The 16,754-nt window shown below is 44.0% G+C and overlaps 1 protein-coding gene across 1 annotated transcript in view; it reads right to left on the bottom strand.

Annotated features, from left to right (window-relative positions):
- DGAT2L6 (diacylglycerol O-acyltransferase 2 like 6) overlaps positions 1 to 13,729 on the bottom strand; it is a 28,263-nt gene extending 14,534 nt beyond the window's left edge. The window contains exon 1 of the mRNA XM_035028695.1: positions 12,704 to 13,729. Coding sequence (XP_034884586.1) covers positions 12,704 to 12,788 — 85 coding nt within the window. The 5' untranslated portion in view covers positions 12,789 to 13,729. The remainder of the gene's footprint in view (positions 1 to 12,703) is intronic.
- Between the last annotated feature and the right edge of the window lie 3,025 nt (positions 13,730 to 16,754).

The following is a 16,754-nucleotide window of genomic DNA, read 5'->3' as shown; positions in this document are numbered from 1 at the left end:
TGAGCCATAATCAAGAGTCAGACACTGAACCAACTGAGCCACCAAGGCGCCCCTTAAATTTCTATTTTCAACTGTTTTCTGCTAGTATATAGAAATGTGATTGATTTTTTTAAAAAAGATTTTATTTATCTATTTGAAGAGAGAGAGACAGCGAGAGCAGGAACACAAGCAGGGGGAGTGGGAGAGGGAGAAGCAGGCTTCCTGCCGAGCAGGGAGCCCCATGCGGGGTTCAATCCTAGGACCCTGGGATCATGACCTGAGCCGAAGGCAGACGCTTAACGACTGAGCCACCCAAGCGCCCGTGATTGATTTTTATGTGTGATCTTGTATCTTGTAACTTGGCTAACCTCCTTTGCTAGTTCTTGGAGTTTGTGTGTGTGCGTGTGTTTTTAATAGATTCCTTGAGATTTTCTTCAGACAATCATATCATTCAGAAATTAGGGCAGTTTTTTTTCTTATTTTTCAATTTGTATGCTTTTCTTATTTTTCCTTCTTCTTGTCTTACTACACTTGCTATGACTTTTAGTATGATGTTGAGTACAAATGGTGAGAGTGGACATCCTTGCTTTGCTGCCAGTCTTAGGGAGAAAGCTTTCAGTCTTTCATCAAATATGATGTTAGCTACATGGTTTTTTATAGATGCTCTTTATCAGGAAGTTTATTGAGGAAGTTTCCTTTTATTCCTAGTTTGCTGAGAGGTTTTATCATGATTGAAATGGAATTTTGTCAAATGCTTTGTCTACATCAGTTGATATGATCATGTGTTTTCTCTTCCTTTGTTAATATGGTAGTTTATATTGATTTTCAAATATTTTCACTTGCATTCCTGGGATAAAGCCCACTTGGCTGTGGTATATTATGCTTTGTATTGCTGGATTCAATTTGCTAGTGTTTAATTGAGGATTTTTGCATTTATATATATATATATTTAAAGATTTTATTTATTTATTTGAGAGAGAGACTGAGAGAGAGAGAGCATGAGAGGGGGGAGGGTCGGGAGGGTCAGAGGGAGAAGCAGACTCCCCGCCGAGCAGGGAGCCCGATGCGGGACTCGATCCAGGGACTCCAGGATCATGACCTGAGCCGAAGGCAGTCGCTTAACCAACTGAGCCACCCAGGCGCCCCTGCATTTATATTTATGAGGAATATTGGTCTATAGTTTTCTTTCTTGGACCGTCTTTGTCTAGTTTTGGTATCAGGGTCTGGCCTCATAAATGAGTTGGCAAGTGTTTCTTCCTTCTTTTTATTTTCTGGGAAAGGTTGTGTAGAATCTGTGATATATCTTCTTTAAAATGTTTGGTAGAATTTGCTGTTGAAACCAGCTGGGCCTGCCGTTTTCTGTTTTGGAAGGTTTCTTATTTTCCAAACTTATAAATTTAATTTAATTAATAGTTATGGGTTATCTATTTCATCTTGTGTGACTTTTGGTTGTCTATGGTTTTTGAGGAAGTCTCCAAATATCATTGTTAGTTTGTCTATTTTTCTTTTCAGTTCTGCCAGCTTTTACTTCATATATATTGAAGCTCTATTGTTGGGTGCATCTACATTTGGATAGTTATATCTTCTTGGTAAATCGACCCTTTTAACCCTGGTCCTGGCTTAAAAAAATATATTTCAACTTGTAAAGCCTCCAATTACTATTGATTACTAGCTTAAGTTAAAGATGGTACCAATATGAACTTAAGTGTGTCCTTTCTTCAAAATATCTTTGATTCATCTTACCTGCTCACTTTCCCCATACAGTAATAGCCAATATTTACTGTACACTCATCATGGAAAACTAAGCATTTTACATGCATAGTTTATTTAATCTTCAGAAAAACTCCATTAAGACAGCAACTAATCTCATTTAATACATGAGGAGCCCAGGTTTAGAGAGGTTAAATAACTACCTGAGGCCACAAAGCTAGCTTGTGGGTGAGCCAGGGTTGAGAACTCAGACTGTTTTACTCCGGAGGCTGCACCTTAACCTCTAAGCTCTAATTATTTTTCCCTTTAGTCAGTTACCAATTCCTGGCAGCTCTGTTTTCCAAACACCTTTCAAATGATTCTATTCTCCACTTTCATGCTACCACCCAGTCCAAGCCACCATTATCTTTCCTAGATGACTTTCAATGTCTTCTAAATCTCTTTTTTTTTTAAAGATTTTATTTATTTGAGACAGAACGAGTGAGAGAGAGCATGAGCAGGCAGAGGGAGGAAAGCAGACTCCCCACTGAGCAGAGAGCCTGATGCGGGGACTCGATCCCAGGACCTGGGATCATGACCTGAGCCAAAGGCAGCTGCTTAACTGACTGAGCCACCCAGGCGCCCCTTCAATGTCTTCTAAATAGGCTCCCCGCTTCCATTTAGGCCCCGATGCAGCGAGCATGCTAAATGCAAATCTGACTGTCGCTGTACAGCATTTAACCAAGAACATGACTGGCTTGTCAAAGAGGCATTTCTGTAGCTTTGAAATTACTTACTGGGTCTAAATTGACTGTAAATATAAGAAGGTTTGGGAATAAATGGTAATTTAATAATTCAACATCAAACGTGGCTTCCAATGACTCCTAAGGTGAAGGCTCTTAAGGTCTTGTAATCTTGGTTTCGAAGGCACTCTGTGGTGGAGCCCCTGGCCACCCCCTTGTTTTCTGCATTCCACCATCCTGCTGTGTCTGTTCCTCCAACCATTCTGCTCTCTAGCCTCTGGGCTTCTGCGCATGCTATCCCTTTCACCTGGAAGAATCCTTCCTCAGCTCTTTCCTGGCTAGTTCCTATTCATCGTTTTGGCCTCAAAATAAATGTCACCATTGCAATATTTTGGAGCTCTCTTTGACTTCTTTCCCTTTCCAAAAAAATCTCTCTTCCATTCATTCTCCTGCTTCTATCTCCATTGCTACTGCTATGGTTGAAGGCTCGACCTCCTCTGGTCTGGACTGCAGTCTTTAGTCTGCTCTTTTTGCCTGCTGGTGTCTTCGCTTCTGGTCCATTTCCCATGCTACTGCCAGATTTTTTTTTTTTTTAAAGCACAGTCATAATGCTGTTTGCCTTAGAAACCTTCAATATTTTCCCACTGCTGGCAGAAAAAAGTCTAAACATGTTATCCTGACGTATGAGGCCCTCCATGGACTATCCCCACACACCTTCCTAGCCTCATCTCTCACTACCTGTCCTGAAACTGCTTATGCTCTAGCCCACTATTTCTCAAAGCATTGTTCCCATACCACTGTAGGTATGCTAGGTGGTCTGAGGTGGTATACGGATGGAAAATTAATTTAATGTACAGTGAATAAAAGTGAACTTATGGTAGTAATATAAAATTTCTGTTAAAACACATTAATTTAGGGGCACCTGTGTGGCTCAGCCTGTTAAGTGTCCAACTCTTAGTTTTAGCTCAGGTCATGATCTTGGGGTCCTGGGATTGAGCCCCGCGTCAGGCTCTGCATTCAGCACGGAGTCTGCTTGACTGAATGAGGAGCCTGATGCGGGGCTCCATCTCAGGACCATGAGATCATGACCTGAGCCAAAGTCAGATGCTTAACTGACTGAGCCACCCTGGCACCCCAGAAGGTTACATTATTGATTTGTGATCTTTCTTCTTCTTCTATTTTTTTTTATTTTTTAAAATTTTATTTCTTTTTTTAACCTTCCTATGTTTTTATTTTTATTTTTATTTATTTTTTTAGTATGTTCAGTTAGCCAGCATATAGTACATCATTAGTTTTTGCTGTAGTGTTCAACGATTCATTAGTTGCGTATAACACCCAGTGCTCATCACAACATGTGCCTTCCTTAAAAAGACTTTATTCATGGGGCGCCTGGGTGGCTCAGTCGTTAAGCGTCTGCCTTCGGCTCAGGTCATGGTCCCAGGGTCCTGGGATCGAGCCCCGCATCGGGCTCCCTGCTCGGCGGGAAGCCTGCTTCTCCTTCTCCCACTCCCCCTGCTTGTGTTCCCTCTCTAGCTGTCTCTCTCTCTCTGTCAAATAAATAAAATCTTAAAAAAAAAGACTTTATTCATTTATTTATTTTAGAAAGAGGGTGGAGGGGTAGAGGGGGAAGGAGAGGAAGAGGGAAAGAATCCCAAGCACACTCTGCACTCTCCCTCTCACCCTCCTGCTCATGTTCTCACTTTCTCTCTCTCAAATGAATAAACAAATCTTTTATTTCGGTAACAGCAATGAGTCAATTTGGAAAAAATGGTAAGCCATAATAGCACAGGTAGCAGCCAGCTGTGGAAAAAAACAGAGGATGGGATGCGAATGGCTGAAATAGGGGAAACAGAAGCGCAGCCACTTTAGTCTACTCCCCAGTCCCTTAACCCACCGTGCATTTTCACATCTCTGCCTTTGGAGATGCTGTTGCTTTATTCTGACTATCCTCTCCTCAGCTTTCTGCCTATCAAAATTCTCTCAGCCTTCAAGGATTAGCTGAAATGATACCCCCTTAAATGATATTTTTGGTGATTCTGTGCTTGGAATTAAGGGTTCCCTCTTCCACACACCTACGGCACATTACTTACGCTTCTCTTTGGTCCTGTTTCATTCTGCTGCTTGTGTAGTTAGTAACTCATATGTCTGGCCCTCTCCCTATTAGACAGTAAGCTCCTTGAAAACAGCCTTTAGCACAGTGCCAAGCACAGGGAGATGACTCATGATAAATATTTGTTACATTAAATTGTAACTCATGGAGAAGTTCTTATTTCAAAATTCACCAAGCAGCAGATGAAAGCTAACAGGGACAAAAACCACTAATGCTCTTATTCCAGACAAGGAAAGGCCTTCTGGGGTTCCAAGGTGTGTATGTGTGTGGAATGCTATAGGCAAGCAGCCAGGGTGAAGCAAAAATCCAGTGTCCTAAGTGGCTGGCCTACAGCCTTTAGAAATCCAAGAATGTGGTTAGTTTATCACAGATGAATTCCTGTGACTTTGTGATTACTTATTAGATCTACATTAACCATAAATATAAGAACTTGTGGAAATAAAATGTAATTTAATAATCCAACAAACTTGGAGGACACTTCATGTGAAATCTCTGTGCTAGAAGCCATGGGGACATGGTTGGGGACTGCAAGAAGGAAGGTGAAGAGAATAAATAAGGAAATGATGAAAATAATATACATGTGGTCATTGATACCATGTATTGAGCATTTATTATTAATAAGCACTCTGTTCAGCACTTAATATACATTATTTCATTTAATTCTCTCACAACCCTGAGAGGTAGATAATTTTCTTTCCTTCTTAAAGATGTATTTATTTATTTGAGAGAGAGAGAGCGAGCGAGAGAGAACGCGCATGAGGGAGGGAGGGGCAGAGGGCGAGGGAGGGAGAGGCAGAGAAACAGATTCCCAGCTGAGTGAGGAGCCTGATGCGGGGCTCCATCTCAGGACCATGAGATCAGGACCTGAGCCAAAGTCAGATGCTTAACTGACTGAGCCACCCTGGCACCCCGGAAGGTTACATTATTGATTTGTGATCTTTCTTCTTCTTCTATTTTTTTTATTATTTTTTAAAATTTTATTTCTTTGGGTCCTTTCTCTTTTCTTTTTTCTTAACCTTCCTATGTTTTTATTTTTATTTATTTATTTTTATTATGTTCAGCTGGCCAGCATATAGTACATCATTAGTTTTTGATGTAGTGTTCAACGATTCATTAGTTGCGTATAACACCCAGTGCTCATCACAACATGTGCCTTCCTTAAAAAGACTTTATTCATTTATTTATTTTAGAAAGAGGGTGGAGGGGTAGAGGGGGAGGGAGAGGAAGAGGGAAAGAATCCCAAGCTCACTCCACGCTGAGCATGGAGCCCGATGCAGGGCTTGATCCCACGATCCCTGGGATCATGACCTGAGCTGAAACCAAGAGTTAGAGGCTTAACCGACTGAGCCACCCAGGCACCCCAGGTAGGTAATTTTATTATCCTCATTTTAAATATGAAAAAAGTGAGGCTCAGAGTGCAAGCTTTGGGGAAAATAACTCCAAGCTTTAGGGGAAAAGTCCATAGCATTTGTGCCAAGAACTATTTTAGACACTCTGTGTGTGTTAACTCATATTAATACAGGTAGAAAAGAATGTTTTTGTCTTCCAGGAACTCACATTCTAGTGGGGAAGATTGATACCATAAATAATGGATACATTCCAGGGGGTGAAAACTATATAAGTCAGGGTTCAAATGTCATTTTTTAAAAAAGGTTTTATTTATTTGAGAGAGCAAGACAGATTGCGAGAACGCGTGGTGGGGAGGGGCAGAGGGAAAGGGAGGAGCAGGCTCCTCAGCAGGGAGCCCGACGACATGGGACTTGATCCCAGGACCCTGGGATCACGACCTGAGCCGAAGACAGATGCTTAACCGACTGAGCCACCCAGGAGCCCCTCAAATGTCATTCTATGGGAACCCAAGCAGAAGACCATTCCCTACTACTGGGGAACCTAGAAAAAAGCTTTTTGTAAAGGGTAAGATTTAAGTTGGATTTTGGAGGAAGAGCAGGATTTTGACAGAGAGATTAGTGGAGAAAAGGCCTTCCATGCATGAGGAAGAACTCAAAGACCTGTAGATGGAGGAGTCCGAGGCCTATAACACCATAACCTGCAAAAGTACAGGGAGCATGGGAAACCATGGGGTAGGAGATGATGGAACTGGGAAGGAAGCTGGGGAGATTAGGCCTGATGCTAGAGGGAAGATGAAGCCAGTGAAAGTTACTAAGCAGAGGAACAGCATGATCATATCTGTGTATCAGGAAGATAATTTGGGATAACTGGTAGCAAGAGAAACTGCAGGCAGGGAATCAGCTAAGAGTTGCAGTAATTTAGATGAGAGGCAATGGGAACGTGAAGTAGGTTACTATTTATCAAACCAATTTGAAAGGTACTAGGAGGGAGAAATTTCAGAGTTTGGCAGTTGATCAGATGTAGGGGATGAATGAATGGTGCCTTGAAGGAGCCTGTGGGAAGACTGGGAATGTATCAAAGTCTCTGTTTGCCTAATTTTCTAGGATCTAGTTACTTGTTATTCTTCCTGAAGGTGTAATGAAGTCAGAACTTAAGGTGCCTGTCTCAAAAGTGATTGTCATTCTTCTGTTGATCAAATGGCAAGGTTGGCAGTGTCTTATGAGGTGGGGTGGCTGGGCTCCAAATAATGTCAATTTCTATAACAGAAAGGAAGAAAATGAACATCTATTGAGGATTTTTTTTTTTTGCCTCTTTGATCTTCACAATAGTCGTTAGAGGCAGATATTATGTTCTGTTTCTACAATGGGGGAGAATGAATGACTTACTTGTGAAGGTCACGTAAAAAATAAAGTGACTTACTTGCACAAGGTCACATAGCAAGCAAGTGGCAGACCTGGCCCGTCTGACTCCCAAGACTGTGTCCTATTTTATGTAGTATCAGAAACCAGAGAAAGATGGAAGGCCTAAAAAAACAAACAAAACAAAAAACAAACCAAAACCGAAACACACACAAAACAAAACAAACAAACAAAAAACAAAACAAAACAAAAGGATGACCAGGAGAGAGAAAAAAGAACAAGAGATGGACTTAAGGTCTCTACTGAGGAAGAAGGAATCTAGAATAATCATCAATTTATTTTATTTTTTTAAAAGATTTTATTTATTTGAGAGAGAGATAGAGATAGCAAGAGAGAGCATGAGCAGGGAGTAGAGAGAGAAGGGAGCCTGACGCGGGGCTCAATCCCAGGGCCCTGAGATCTTGACCTGAGCCGAAGGCAGACGCTCAACTGACTGAGCCACCCAGGTGCCCCAGAATCATTAATGTAATGTCAAGCCTGGTCTTGTGAGAAATATAACCATGACAAGACCTGGCTCCTGTTCTCATGGGGCTTATTGGATAGAGGGGGCAAAGGATATAAGGGCTGTTACCTAACCTATTTTTACAAATTGCTTCGGACTTTCAGAGGTGATGTAGTCTTGGGTTGTCTAGGAAATGTTGCAGAGAAAACATGACTTCAGCAATATCTCAAAGGAGGGGTTGTCCATGATTAGTCCAGCAAGAATGATCAAAGCATCTTTCTAGTGGAGGGAATAGTCAGAGCAGAGGTGAAGGAGTGGGAGAGTACCCTTTACATTTGTTCTGTGAATAGCCTGCCTGGAACACAAGCTTCATATAGGGGAAGAGTAGGGTGATGAGCTGGTAAAAGGTTAGAGCCAGAGAGTGGAGGAGGGCCTTGAATGCCCAGGCTAACACATTTGTACTTCACTGAGTAGGCAGTGGGAAAACACTATTTTTGAGCAGGAGAGGGCTGTAATCAAAGATGTTTTCTAAAGGCTCTACTGGAAGCAAGCAGTGGAATAGACTGGAAAGGGTAGAAAGTAGGAGGTAGAGGGCCAGGAAAGAGGATATTGCAACAGTTTAGGTAGATGGTGATATAAGCCCAGAAAAGAAGAGACAGATGGAGAGTCATCCTCTAATGGAAGCTGGCCCTCAGGAGGGCTGTCAGGGCCATTGCCTAATTCTAAGGTTCATGAGTATTTGTATTTCACATCTCCTGCAAACTGTCTTTCCATTCCTCTCTTCTCACCTTTCCCCTCCTTCTTGTCCGTCTGCCCTTTTTTCTCCTCTTTTCCCCTATTTTGTTTCCCATTACTTTCAGTGATGCTCAATAATCAGCCATGATTCTGAACATCATTTGGGAAGGAGAGGCACTGAGGGAGGCTCTGAGCAAGACAGAGGAATGAAGGAAAGCGGGTGAGAAAGAGAAGAAGGAAATGAAGAAGGGAGGGAGAGAAGAGAGAGAGGCAAGGAAGGGAGGGAGGGAGGGAGGAACACTTTTCTATATGGAGCATTTACTGTAGACCAAGCTGAGAGGATAGGGATACTGAGGCTTAGAGGGATCATAATACTTGTTGGAAGTCACACAGCTAATTGTAGTCCAAGTTTGACAAATTCCAGAATCCACGTCCTGTTCACCATGTTTCGCTGTTTCTCTTTTCTGCCTTCCTGAGCCCCTCAACTTGGTGTAATGTTTTTTTCCCCCTGAAACCCTAATATTAATTCACTGTGACCCTTTCTTTCACTTACTACAGTCTGTCTTCCATTGTAGTGACTTGTGTATGTGTCCAGCATGATGCATAAACTGTGTACAGTGGTGGAATTAATGATTGCTTTATCTTTGTTCCTAGATAGTAAGGAGTTGGTACTTGACTCACTGTAGGATCGACACGGACAGTCGCTGTCTTATAATTAGTATTTGCTCTATAACTCTTGAACAGATGTGAATATCCTTAGGCACCTCTATGGGCATCTCACACTGTTAGGTGTTACAGCTACCTTGGTAACCTCCAAGACCCAGGATTCATGTTGTAACTTCTAGCATAATCACTAAAATAATAGAAACAGGATGTCTAGCGTCTAAACTAGTAGAGGAAGACAAATGGAATGATAATCAATTTAAAAGTAGTCGAGACAAATGGACAACAAGCAGACAGGCATACGAAAAGATGCTCAACATCACTAATCATTAGGGAAATGCAAATCAAAATCACCATGAGATATCATCACATTCATTAGGATGGTTCCTGGTAAAAAAACAAACAAACAAAAAAAACCCCCCAGAAAATAAAGAAGTGTTGGAGAGAATGTGGAGAAATTGGACCCCTTGTGCACTGTTGGTGGGAATGTAAAATGGTGGAGCTGCTATGGAAAATAGTATAGCAGTTCATCAAAAAAATGTAAAATGGAATTTCCATATGATCCAGCAATTCCACTTCTGGGAATATATTCAAAAGAATTGAAAACAGGATCTCAAAGATATATTTGAACACCCATGTTTATAGAAGCATTATTTACAATACTCACACAATGGAATATTATTCAGCCTTAACAAGGAAGGAAATCCTGTCACATGGTACAACACAGGTAGAACTCGAAGACATGGTAAGTGAAATGAGCCAGTCACAAAAGAACAAATAGTGCATAATTCCACTTATATGAAGTACCCAGTGGAGTCAAGTTCACAGAGATGGAAAGTAGAATGGTGGTTGCCAGAGGCTGGGGGAAGGGGAAATGGTGAGTTCTTGTTTAATGGGTAAAGAAGTTTCAGTTTCACAAGCTGAAAAGAGTTCTGGAGGTGGATGGTTGTTGGTGATGGTTGCACAACACTGAATGTATTTCATGCTTCTAAAATGTACACTTAAAAATAGTTAAAACGATTGATTGGATGTTATGTGCATTTTACCACAATTTTTAAAAACGTTCAAAAATACAGGCGAAACAAAACATTCACATCTGTTATTAGTGTTTTCACTTGAAGACACGTAGGTGCCATCATTGGTCCCTAACATCCCCACTCCACACCCCTCCAGCTCTTCCAGGATGACGGGAGCCTAGTAAGATGGGGGGTGGGCATTATTAGGAGGCTGTTCTCCTAGGTTCTCACCTCTGGGCCCTTACATATTCAGTGTTGGATATGCCCTCTATCCTCATCCCTGTCTAGAGACAGTGTCCTTTGAGATGAGGAGAGGAAGAGAGAAAAAAAATACTTAAAAACAAATCATTTTGTGGTCAAAAAATGAAAACATTTTATTGAAGAGAGCTTTCTAGAAGAGCCAGACAGACCCCACCCCTATAGGATCAACTTACACAGTTCTTCCTCTCTGGACCTCTTTTCCCTGCTCTCTAATCCCCATGTTTGCCCACTCTTTCTGGGATCCAGACTTGAAATGGTGGCTGTCACCGTGATGCCAAGTCTTTTAGGACATTCCTGTGCCCCTCATTTTCCTAATTGAGGGCTGGAACTTTTTAAAGGGGTCTGTCTGAGGAAGTTAAGATAAACGCAAAGGGAAACAAAAAGAAAATATGAAAGACTAGAAACAAGTTTACAGAAATATCGCTTCTTTTTAAAAGATTTTATTTATTTATTTATTCATTTGAGAGAGAGAGAGAGTACACCCGAGAGGGGGGAGGGTCAGAGGGAGAAGCAGACTCCCTGCTGAGCAGGGAGCCCAATGCGGGACTTGATCCCGGGACTCCAGGATCATGACCTGAGCCAAAGGCAGTCGCTTAAACAACTGAGCTACCCAGGCACCCCAAAATATCACTTTTTTTTTAAAAAAGATTTTATTTTATTTATTTCACAGAGAGAGACACAGCGAGAGAGGGAACACAAGCAGGGGGAGTGGGAGAGGGAGAAGCAGGCTTCCCGCCGAGCAGGGAGCCCGATGCGGGGCTCGATCCCAGGACCCTGGGATCATGACCTGAGCCGAAGGCAGACACTTAACGACTGAGCCACCCAGGCCCCCCTCACTTTTTTTTTTCTTAATACAGTTAGAGGTAGGCCATAGATAGACTAAGAGCTCAGCATGATTTGATTTCAATAAGGCTCAGTAAGTCATCACCTTTTGGAGGTCACGGACCCCGTTGGCAGTCTGGTGAAGCCCAGAGACCCCTTGTCCGAATAATCTTAAATACCCAAAATAAAATATACAGACTTACAAAGGAAATGCATCATATTACAATGCAATTCTCAAAACATTACAAAAAAAAGTGATATAGTGACCTGGGCTTCTTGGTTTATGCATTAAATAACCAGACCTAATGGTGGTTCCAATAACTACTGGAATTTTGAGGTAGTCATGAGCATAAATGAAATTTCGAGATGCCTGCAACAACTGGCATGTGAAAATGCAAACCTGTGATGTCTATTAGTGACAAATTCACTGGTACTGCTAACATTTCTGTGGTTAAGACCCTCTGCTCTAAGGGACCGTATAGCCTCCCATAGACTGGCATTGGCTGCCTTCAAGATGACATTTCTCCCCATCCAGTTTCTTTCTTTTTTTTTTTTAAAGATTTTATTTATTTATTTGAGAGAGAGAATGAGAGAGAGCATGAGAGGGAGGAGGGTCAGAGGGAGAAGCAGACTCCCTGCCGAGCAGGGAGCCCGATGCGGGACTCGATCCCGGGACTCCAGGATCATGACCTGAGCCGAAGGCAGTCGCTTAACCAACTGAGCCACCCAGGTGCCCCATCTCCCCATCCAGTTTCTAAGCTTGGTCCTTGTAATTGGCTGCTCATGAAGTACTAGTTTCTGGCTGGGAAAAGCTGAGCGCTCACAACCCATTTGCCCAGCACTGATAATTGCCATGCTTTGAGTCCACCGCACAATTGGCACTTTATTAAAATTCTAATGAGTCACTCAGGCAGCTCCCAGACTTCCCAGAATTTTCTCACCATAGTTTTATACTGGAAAATCACCTTCTGCCTCCCTAGTAACACCAACTCTGCAGGCCACCGCCACCTCTGCTCCCATCCCTGAATATGACTCTTCCCAGCTAGGTCGGAGAGAGATGGGCTAAGTGGGTGATAGGTATGAAGGAGGGCATTTTTGGGGATTAGCCCTGGGTGTCATATGTAAGTGACGAATCACTAAATTCTACTCCTGAAACTAATATTACACTATGTGCTAACTAACTGGAATTTAAATAAAGACCTGAAATAAAAAAAGAACGGGCAGTCCTGAGAAGGCTGCGGTGATCTTTAAACCAGAACAACCACAGCTTCACTCATGGCCTTCAGGCCCCTCAGCTGGAAAGAGAGAAATCTAATGAACTCAACAGTAGCCGTCTCTCTGCGTGGGGAGGCACAGTCCTTCCCAGAGAGAGGGGACCGGCCAAATAAGCTCTTTGGAGCCTTCCTCATCTGGGGGTTCCTGGTCTTTTTCTTGGCCTGTTCCCATGTGCTCTCCAGCCCCTGGGATTCACTCACCTAAAAATACGTAGACTGGGAGCCACTGCAAGACAGACAGGGTTTGGAGGCATTCCCGAAGATCTAGTCTGGAGAGGGAGGCCATGGCCGTGGTGTTCTTCTGCTGTGGCAAGAAGCCCAAACAGAAGGCCTGCACCTCTAAAGCTGAGCTGATTATAAGGTGCTTCGCTCTAGTCTCTTATCACGGAGCCCCTTTAGCTGTTGAAGATTTGAGGTTTGACCTCACCTTTACTCCAGTCTTCCCTTTTGTCAGCCCTGACCCCGCCCCAAGCTTCCTACACATACCAGGTTTCAGATCACCCCATCTAATCTCTCTAATATCGCTCTAACATCTAGCCTTTCTTCACGTGTGTTCCATTATAACAAGGCAGATCTGGCCTTGGGGAGTTTCTGGCGGTGTGTGGGGAAGTCCCTGATAAATGAGCGCAGGAAAAGAGACCATTCTCTCAGAGACCTCCAAGAGACCTCCAAGAGGATCTCTGAAAAGCAACCTACTTCCCTGCTTAAGGAAGGAGACCTGGTGATGATACTTGTTTCTGCCCTAGATGCTGATCTTTGGCTCCTGTCTTCTGCGGAGACCTACCCAGTCAACCTGGGCCTTTTTCTGCACAGATAGCGAGACTTCTCAGATCCGTCCTGGCGCCTCTATTCCCAGGGGCTCTGTGTCAGCAGCCAGATACCATATGATAGAGCGGGAGGAACATTTCACAGAGCGCAGACCTGGGTTCCAGGCCCGCCTCCACCATGTTATTCCTGTGACGTCTTCGCAAATTGCTCTCTCTCTCTCTAGATCTCAGTTTGAGCATTCGTCGTGGGAAGGCAGTGTAGTGGTTAGGGACATGGATTTGAGAGCCGGATAGCTGGGGTGCAAATCTCGGCTCTGCCGCTTACAAGTTGGTGAACTTCTGTGCCTCAGTTTCCCCATCTGTAAAACAGGGATAGTAATAGTAGCTTTTACTACTAATAGTAGTAATAGGGCTTTTCTGAGGATTAGATGAGTGAATGAGTGGAAAGTGCGTAGCATAGTGCCTGGCACACAATAGGCACCGTGTTAGTGTTTCCTGTTATTATTCGTTGAGTTTAGTTAATGCCTATTGAACATCTACTATGTTTCAGGCTAAGAGGCTGCTTCTACGCACTGCCTTTACAAAATTAAAGACCATCCCCAGGTCCCAAGTCCTCTGGATTTATTATTTTTTTTCTGTAACTGTCTACTGAGTGACTACTGTTTGCCAGGCACTGCCGTAGGTGCTGAAGATTTGGCGGGGAAGAAGATGGAGATGATTTCTGCCTTCACTGAACTTATAGTCCAGTGGAGGAGATAGACATTAAGCAAAAGAAAATCACAGAAATGTCTATGCACTTGAATGTGTCATAAGTGTCTTAAAGGAAAAGGCCAGGATTCTCAGCGTAAGGTCTTGAATATAGAAGGTGCTCAAAAAAATCTTTTGAATGTAATCAAAAAGGTTGCTAGGAAAATCAAATACAAAAGCGGTATCAAGTATCCTACAAGTGGGAAGAAACATTGATTCCTTAGCCTTTTCCAGGGAGATTAGCAGAATTCTGTCTTCCTCCCTAAATCCCACTGTGGTTCAGAGCTCCCTAATTAGACTGACTAATGGGATGTTTCAGAGTTGGGACGCCTGGGTGGCCTAGTCAGTTAGGCGTCTGCCTTCGGCTCAGGTCATGATCCCAGGGTCCTGGGATGGAGTCTCGCATGGAGCTCCTTGCTCAGCGGGGAGCCTGCTTCTCCCTCCCCCTCTGCCTGCCACTCCCCCTGCTTGTGCTCTCTCTCTCTCTTTCTGACAAATAAATAAATAAAATCTCAAAAAAAAAAAAAAAGACTAACATGTTTCAGAGTTAAGCTTAGGGAACTTTCTTGGTATGCTGCTGGGGTGTGCTTTCATTCCCCAATGTACCCTAGATGGCCACCTAGCATGTTACCCCATTTGTCCACTTCCTCTTTGCTTCTCTTCCCCTAGCTACCTGGGGTTCTCAAACTGCTTATTGGGGCTACTTGGCCACATACAGGGTGAGATGTATTGGAGCACATCTGCTCAGAATTTTCACGAGAAGAGGGAGAGAGGTAAGTGAGGCAGGCCTGGGTCTTCTAGGGGAAAGCGCAGATGTGGAGGGCTAGAGTCTCCAGCATGGACAAGATCCACAATGTTGAGAGCTCCACATCTCCTTATAGATCAGCTCTCTACCCTCCTTCACTTTCAGACGGGTAAATGGAAGAGGCCTAGAAAGGACTCAAGGTCACACAGGGCGCCAGAGGCAGGGCAAGGACAGATCGATTTCCATTTCTGTCTCCCTAACGTCCAGCTCAGGGCCTCAAGTACAGAGTAGATCCCCAAGGAAATGCTTGTGGGCCAAATGAAGGTGATCTGGTCTCCTGGTTCCTCAAGCACGATGGACAGGCAGGGCCAGGCCAAGCCCCTGACTGGCCACTCTCTTCTCCCCAAAGCAGAGAACATGCTTCAGCGCTGGCATTTTCTACAGCCACATGGACAAGTGTTACAGAGATAGCAGGGAATGTAGAACAAGCAGGAAGAAGCGAAGTAGGCCAGCAGACAAACCCTGAACAATCAGCACTCAGGATTTCCCAGTTACAGTTCATCCAGCCAACCAACAAAAGCCTAGTTGCCTTAGATTAAGCAGTAGCAAGAGAAAGGTGGCCGAGAAGCACAAAGGTGGGCCAATTTCATGCGTAAAACATTTAAGGCTGATGGGATTCTAACCCTCAAGAAACTCACAGTCCAGGGTGCGAGGTAGACGTAATCACCGACACCTGTGGGGTACTGTGAGGCACGCAGAAGAGAGAAGCACCCACCAGCCCGAGGAGATCAGAGAGGGCTTTCTGGAAGAGGGGATGCGGCGGGGAGGGGAGATGGACTAGGCGCAAAGGACACGAAGGGCTGTCCAGGAAAGATGGCAACCAGCTTATCAAACCAAAACGAATGGGGATCTGGGATAGGCCAGCAAGCTAAGGAGTTTCTAAGGAGCAACAGAAAAACAAAGAAAGGAGAGAAATGGAAGGAAAAGAAGATTGAGGAGACTGGGGAGCTCAGAAGGAATGGTGCAAGTTAGGGAAGCTCAGAGACAGAAGCAGCCCCAGGAATCTTCCTCCTGGATTTGAAGGTGCACCGTCAGCCTTCAGAATGACTCATTTCCAGAAAGCTTTGGATAGCTGAGGTTTTGCCATCACGTGTCATCTTCTGATCTTTCCCCTTCTGCCATACTCTTATTGGGCTAGGTATTGCGATTTCAGTTCGATTAAAAGTATTTATGGAGAGCCTACTTAATGCCAAGTCCTAGGCGAGGTACTATTAGAACGTACATGCATAGTCCTTCAGTCACCACATTTTTATTGAGGTCCTGCCATAAGCCTGGTATTGTTCTAGAGGTTGACAACTCTGTATGTGTGTGTGTGTGTGTGTGTGTGAGATGGGGCGGGGGGCGGGGGGCAGGCAGAGAAAAAAAGCAGCACACACAGCATCAACGCAGGGATGGGGGCCATCAGAGATTTACAAAGAACACAGAGGAGACAGCTAGTAGCTGTGTGACCTTGGACAAGATACTTCTCTGTGTCTCGGTTTCCTCATCTGGAAAAAGGGACTAATCATATTTACTCCCTGCGAGGATTAGTGGTAGCGTTAGTCAACTCCTTGTCAGTGTCTGACCCCCAGGAGCTGCTTGATAGGACTGGTATTCAGCTGTAGGAAGGTGGTATTTGCAATGGGCTCCAGCGGGCAAAGAAGGAGGGAATATGATCCCCCCCCTCCCGTGGTGCCCTCCATGAGAGGAGATGGGAGGTTTGCTCCGGCACCAGTGACTGGAGCCTCGGGTTCATGGATGGGAGTAGAAGGACAGAAGGCTGGCAATTGTCAGTGGGATGTTTTTCTCACAAACCTCTTCATGCCCGTAGGTCAGGGGGTCTAGAGTCTAGTGAAAGTAGACCCGGCCGGATGGTTCTGAGGAGGAGCCTGATGAGGAGGGGGAGGGGAGGGTGGAATGGCACGGGTATTTCAAAATCCCATGGGAGTCACTG

The sequence above is a fragment of the Mirounga leonina genome, unplaced genomic scaffold, assembly GCF_011800145.1.
Source record: "Mirounga leonina isolate KUSES-001 unplaced genomic scaffold, KU_Mleo_1.0 Mir_204, whole genome shotgun sequence".
NCBI lineage: Eukaryota > Metazoa > Chordata > Mammalia > Carnivora > Phocidae > Mirounga > Mirounga leonina.
Note: the sequence above shows the minus strand (reverse complement) of the source record. Positions and strands in the feature narration are given on the sequence as shown.